At 35.1% G+C, this 7,165-nt stretch overlaps 1 protein-coding gene across 3 annotated transcripts in view; it reads right to left on the bottom strand.

Moving 5' to 3' along the window:
- Positions 1-487: 487 nt before the first annotated feature.
- LOC127799587 (CSC1-like protein RXW8) overlaps positions 488-7,165 on the bottom strand; it is a 73,951-nt gene continuing 67,273 nt past the window's right edge. For all 3 annotated transcript variants that reach the window (XM_052333746.1, XM_052333745.1, XM_052333747.1), the window contains 5 exons: positions 5,149-5,447; positions 3,122-3,398; positions 2,551-2,829; positions 1,373-1,606; positions 488-1,289 (listed from right to left, as the gene is read on the bottom strand). In XM_052333746.1, the coding sequence (XP_052189706.1) occupies positions 1,017-1,289; positions 1,373-1,606; positions 2,551-2,829; positions 3,122-3,398; positions 5,149-5,447 (1,362 nt within the window). In that variant the 3' untranslated portion in view covers positions 488-1,016. The remainder of the gene's footprint in view (positions 1,290-1,372; positions 1,607-2,550; positions 2,830-3,121; positions 3,399-5,148; positions 5,448-7,165) is intronic.

Genomic DNA, 7,165 nt, shown 5'->3' with positions numbered 1-7,165 from the left:
ACTAGAGGTACAGCTCATCTCTAATTCTTCCTTTTTTTTGGGCTAGGCATCCAATTAATGAAAAATGAAGATATGATATAAATATTTTATATTTAGCACAAAATGGGTAGAAAATGTCTTTTCCTATAATATAGCAAATTAAATATTAGTACTCTTGAAGCTCCATTAGTTGCTTTTTGATCTCTCTGCCTCTTCAATAATAACAAATGCTAGCATGCTTTATGCATTATGTAAACTTCTTATTCAAGTCCACAACATTCTAACTACTGAAAAATATATCACATTTGTAACTACCATCATACCGGTACCTAAACAATCTTTCAAGGCTTGTCATAACACCAGTGAAACAACTTCATGAAGCAGGAGAGGAAATAGACGACTTTCAAGCAAAACCTTGCGGAATAGTTCACGTAATTAAACGTCATAAGTCAATTTTACAACTAAAATGTTAGAAGCAATTGCCTTTTGATAAAACAACACAGAAACAAATAGGCGAAATCACTCATACCATTGCAAATCATAATTTTGTCATTCTGTATAAAGATTCTATATAATTTTTTTATTTATATACCATTGTCCTTAAAAGGTAACCCCTCCTGTAGCCTTTCTTAATCCAGACTAAACAACTAACTGGGTACTTAACAGGCAACCCAAACAAGACACGAAAAGTTGATATGACTCATAGTCTGCATTCTTGGTCAGATATGAACCAAGAGGGTTTCAAGCAGCTTCTGTAGTCTCTTCCCGGAATTGAACACCAACTCTGTTGGCAGCAAATGTTATAAAAGTTCAATTTTGTACCTATACTGTAGCTCAATCCATGTTCTCTTTCTCCCCTATTTCAGTTTTCTTTTTCATTTTTCTCTTGTTTGTTTAAGCGGAGACTTCCTTTTCAATTCAAGTTCAATTCCCCCCATAACCAAACTGGAACTGGCAACATATACTGCATTTGCCATCTGGGATTGTTTCTTGAAAGCAAGAGGCATGAATGAGATCAGATGTGTGATACTGAGTTTCTAATTGCCAGGTGACGTCATACTCGATTTCATATCCTCTGGATCTTTATGCGTGACACTGTGTCCATCCTCAAAATGGTTGAGGGGCACATTTTTCATGTCCTCTGGATCTTTATGCGTGACACTGTGTCCATCCTCAAAATGGTTGAGGGGCACATTTTTACCCAAGTCATTGGAAGTTGATGCAAACTGACAATAAGCCGAACGCAATTGCTCATGAATCTCCTCCATCATCCCACAATCTGCATCTTTTTGATCCATATCAATAAAAACCTATGAACAAATCCACACGTCAAATCAGGTTTGAAGAAAAAAAAAAAGAGTCGGAAAGATGTAAAACACACTTCCAATCACACCTGCGCAACATTGTTCTTAAATACTGGAATAAACCTTTGCTTGCAGAACTCATTGTAAAGAAGTGTACAGATGATCAGTGGAATGGTGAAACCCGATGCAACTGTTGATTTTTTCAGTCCAAATATCGCCATGGATAGTACTTGTGTCAGCACCAGCGAAAAGATTGTTGAATTATGCACAATAGGCCAAAACCGACCACCACTTTGATATTTTGTGACATATACATTGAGAATCTGAAAGGCACATGTTCAGAATAAATTGAGAAGGGATCCTTCAGTCGCAAACAAAAAAACCAAAAAACCAAAAATATATGCATAAATAACTAGATGGTATAATTTGTAACATTATTAAGACTTGGGGTTCTGCACACAGTTCATATGCATCAGAATGCTATTTTCCTCCTCTTATTCTTCAATTTTGGGCTTCCTCTATGTGAAAATGTGAAGAAGAAAGTTTAAAACTGAAAGAATTTCAATTAGTTATTTAAAAAGAGTGACAATGTTCGGTTTCAAATTTGCCTATGATTGAATAGTTATCCAATTTAGTTAATGAGTACATAATTAGATTTTTTGAAGGGACAATTGGCATACTATAACACAAACAGCTTAAATTTGGGAGAAACACCATAGCTTCCCATAGCTTAAATAGTTAAATTGAAATCCGTAATTCTTTATTTGAAATTCAAATGCTTGGGCATATCAAAATGACAACAAAAATTTGCCGCCAGACCCAATATATTCTTCCTCCCTAGATACCAAGGTTAAAGATCAGGAGAAGAAGTGTGGCAATTGAACATCCAGCACAAGGAAAAAAAGAGGCAAACCTTATCTAGAATACAATTGTCGCATTAAAATGAATACCTACTCGTCACCAAAAAAAAAAAATCATTTCCTTCTTTCAAAGATTCTAATGTACCACAGAACCAAAAAGAAAAAAATAAAATAAAATAAATAAGCTCAGATTCAAAAATGGTCTCAGAATATTTACAGAACTTCTAAAAAATAAATACTTTAAAGGATAAACAAACCCCACATTTTGAAGAGATAAAAATTAAACTCTATGCGACTCTGGCAGAAGAAGATAAAATCCAAGGCAAAAGTTACTGAAAAAAAAATGAGATAAAAGAAGTTTACAGATAATAAAAGTAAAATATATATGTATAAGAGGAAATGCTCACCTGATTACGGTACACAAGATTCGCAAGGAAGAAGTAAACCAGCAAGAAAGGTAATATTAAAGGAGCCATTACAGAATAGACAAAGCCAACGAATCCAAACAAGAGAACTCTTGGAAGTTCTGTGTGGTATGGGAAAGATAAAATGCCACAAGATGGACCATCGTTGTTTCTGAGAATAAATTTATAGAAAAAGTTGCAGATGAGAACATAAGGCTGCATGAGTTCAGTTGACAAACTTGCCCAACCTGATGTCAGAACGTAAGTCATAAAGAAGGTTGTCTGCACAATATTGAAATCGATAATTAGGGTCAAGAATGATATTTAAGGTTCATGTTTAATGAAAACAGAACTTTGGTTGGGTTTATGGTGGAGCAAAAGCAGAGAGTACTAAAGGGATACGTGAACTACAAGGCAGGCCATGGAAAGACTTCAATAATGTGAGTGGATAGAAAAGAGGTATACATGTCAATAACCAGGGGTATAACCACCCACTTTCGGTGATTGAAACAAAAATAAAACAACTCCCATCCTGGTAATTGAAGCAAAAACAAAACAAGAAAATAGAGAATACCTGTGCAGGCACTGCTGTGGCAAGTAGGGCAGTAACATCTCCAGGACGAGAAAAAACGCTCAATCGTTCAATAAGTTTACCTGACAAGACATTACCAAAAAAAATATTCCAGATCAAGAAGTATAGGACTTTGGTGCATGCACTCCTTTTCCTGGCACTACGAGAGATAGAGCCCTCAATTGTTGAAATCCACATCATTGCTGGAGGAACAGCATAAAGAAATATCATCAATACCACACTTGGAAGATACCCAGTCACCACACGGATTATATACTTGCTGCACAAAATCAGGAACTGGGTGAGCTGCTGTCTCATGTATCTGTTTTGGAGTCATATTAGTTGAATAGTGGACATAAACCTATCTTCTAGCTGTTTCTGTTATGTTGCGACACAAAATAGGTGGAAAGAAGAAAGAAGGTGCAGTGTTGGATTAAATGAAACCAGTTGTGCCACTAGTGAGATTCTGGAATAAAAATTTTCTTCACTGTGATTAACATAATCCTAATAACAGTTGCAGAACGAGCAATATGCATATCACATAAAATATGAAATGTGACATTTGGAGCCTCTTTTAACTATATAAACTAGATGACTCAACAAAAGAGCAGCTAGATGAATATAAGGGAGTGCATGAGAAAGGGAATAACAAAGTTTAGACTCAATTACTTTGGTTTGGTTACGTGGATTCATTTTTCATGGCTGGCCCTATGCAAAGGTCAATGTCCTCTTGCACAAACATTAGACATGGGATATGAATTTCACTATGAAAAAATGGACATGGATATGAAAATGCAGTGCTTCCTGATATGAAGACCATGAGAAAATGAAATGATAAATCAGCAGATATTAAATTCAAATATCTAGTTTTCAAATTGTTAATTTATTTACACCAGCACAATGAGGTTGATGCTGGTCAATTTAGAAAGTTGATATAGCATCAAGCTTTGTGACAAAGGGAGGGCAGAACCACTGACCCAGAAAATACTGTTGGCTATGCATTTAATATTGAAGCCCTCAAATGCTTATACATTTATTACAACTGAATCCCTGTACTTGAATAAAATTTCTCCTCTCCAGTCAAGTTTTATAGTCAAGAAACTTAACTTTCATATTGATAAGTTATAGACAGCTGATTTTATTATTGAAATAATGATTTACTGTCTGCATTGCTTAAGTTAAATTCCATGTTCAAAACCTTGGGAGTTGAGCGTACTGGGCTTTTCTGTAGTCCTGAAACCAACCAGATTGAATTCTTAGGTTCAATTTATTGACTGTAAGAAACTATGGAGTAGGCAATACCTAAGCTACAAACAGTTTGAAATTTTAAGATTAGAAGTACAAACTACCAGAAGGGAAGTAATATAGGCTTTTTGAGTTTCAAAAGAACAGCATTTTTAATAATTGAGTGCCAACTTCTAAATATAATTGTATATGGCAAAGCATCTTTTCAGGGGTAGAAAACCTCATGCCATGGAAGAACACATACCTTCTCCTTAAAATACAATAATAGATTCAACTAAAAGAAGAAAACAATAAGCCGCTGTTTAACTTAACAAATAAATTCACTTACATATTATGCATAATTACTCATATAAAGAAAGATATTATTTAATATTTCATCAGCAATATAGTTTATGCAAAAGCAGTAAAAGAGTATCTTCTTTAAGAGAAATGTAAAACCATGACTGGTATATGCCTTTGTTAACATGTAATGTAAATGGTATGAGTTATATAGAGTTTATTGGATAGAGACAGTGAGCAGCCATGCATGTGCACAGATGTAAATTTATTATATATAAATGAAATAACTTTAGCAATATTTGGTTACCTTCAAAGATTAAACTGAAAAAAGTTAAAAAGAAACTGAGGCATATGAAACATACACCTCATAAGTAAAGACACACACAAACATACAAAGCATGTGAATGCTTAACACCACCCTTGCCTTCCACTCAAGGCAATTAAGGATGGTCTGGCTTTGAAGCAAGTCTTGAGAAACTTTCAAAAATAAGATAATGAAAACTTACTTCTCCAAATCTCCTTTCAGAAAAGGAAATCGTTTCTGGAGACCCTCTAGGTGAAGGAGACCTTGTACAAAGCCCACAGGCACAATAAATAAAAGCGTCAAAACAAGAGAAGCCAGACGAGTTGCTAGCTTACGAATCCAAAGTTGTTTGTATGGTATACAAAGATTTTTCCAATAGACATCAAGTGGTTCTGGAGCCCGGTCTGTGACCCAATGCATGGGATTTGACGACTGAAGAACCCGTGAAGCAACTAAAGCAGCATATCGTGTCCTGTAGAAAATCAAAGCAGCTGCACATTCCTGCACTAAAAAATGAATTACTTGAGTGCTTGACCCAAAACTTGCAATTTGGTTTTGACTACCTCTTTCTGCAACCCACAAATGTTTCCAAGAGGATACTAGCTTACAAGATTTCTAGACAACAGTGACTGACAACAATAATGAGATAAAATAAAATTTTAAAGAATTTTTTTGTAAAAACTATCACATGCAAAATAAAAACTAAAAGTACTCTGAAACTCTTAACTACTCTAGGAATAACATATCTTTTTTCTTTTTTTGCAAGTTAGGAACAACATATCAAGCCTTGATCCCGCTAGGTAGGTTAGGCTACATGAATTTGGCTTGCCATGTTTGATAACCATGGGGAAGTGATGCAGATGGGTACCATAGTTGATGGTGGGGTTACAAATGGCAGTGGTGGATAATCCTGGAGAATGGGGTCAGTGGCAGCAGCACTGTGTGATAGTGGCAATTGTCGCAGTAATAGTTGGTGGCATTATTGTGGGTGGACAGTGCAGAATGGCTGTGGTAGGTGGTGTTCATGGTAGGCAGATAAAAGGTGCCAACAATAATAGTGGTGGTTGGTGGTGATGAGAGATAGGTAATTAGCGGATATTGTGTATTTGTTAGTAGCAACCTAGTCTCTTGGAAGAGTAAGAAACAAAGTGTTGTTGCCAAGTCCAGTACAAAAGCTGAATATAGTGCAATGGCCCTAACAACATGTGAGTTAATGTGACTGAAATAATTAATTGAGGAGTCAGGAGTTATTCGGATCAAGCTACAATACATATTACTTCTAATCTTCTTTTTCACAAGAGAACCAAGCACATTGAAGTTGATTGCTATTTTGTTAAAGAAAAAGTGTTCTCTAGGGATATAGTTACAATATTTGAGGGCTCCAATGATCAATTGGCTGATTTACTCACCAAGTCACTTAAGAGCTCTTCGTGTGAGTGAAATTTGTACCAAGCTAGTCATGTTCAATATAAGTGAACATCACTTGCATAGTATAAGTGAGGGTATTGGTGTAATTAGTATATAATATACCACTTGCTTAAAATACTCTTGCATTGTGTTAAAAGTAGAAATACATAATATTTTATTATTTTACAATTACCAAATGATAAAAAATATGTTGCACACCAGCAAATAATTCATGACATGCACTATAAAACATATATGACAACAGCAAATAGTTGATATATAACATCTGTTGCTATATATATCAAACGAAGTATTTGTAACATTTATACGCTTCTAACATTATTGTAGTATCTTAGCCTTCACAGGTTATTGGCTGCATATTGGGGAAGGCACTATTTTTTTGCTCAAAAATTTGTTCTTAAATCCATACAAAAGATTCCCAACAATCTATACCTTCAAAGCATCTAGCTACTTCTCTCTCTCTGTTTACACCACAAATACATAAATAGATGGGCATGGCCAATGGCCTGAAACATCGCATGAAGTTGGAATGTTTTGTCTACATACAACATCACAAGCCTTAATCCCTCTAGTGGGGTTGGCTTACGGTTAGTCTACATCTTAATCCAAAAAAACAAAAAACAAAAAAACTATACTATGACACCACCAATGGAATCATTTTCTCCGATGCATAGTATATCAAGACCATTTCCCATTGTACCTAATACAAAAATTTTAAAAAAGAATCAGTTTCCATAAAATATCAGAACAAAATCTGCTATCAAAATTGTTGAATGATCCACGGAATCATC

Source organism: Diospyros lotus, chromosome 4, assembly GCF_014633365.1.
Source record: "Diospyros lotus cultivar Yz01 chromosome 4, ASM1463336v1, whole genome shotgun sequence".
Lineage (NCBI taxonomy): Eukaryota > Viridiplantae > Streptophyta > Magnoliopsida > Ericales > Ebenaceae > Diospyros > Diospyros lotus.
This window is presented reverse-complemented; position numbering and strand designations above follow the sequence as displayed.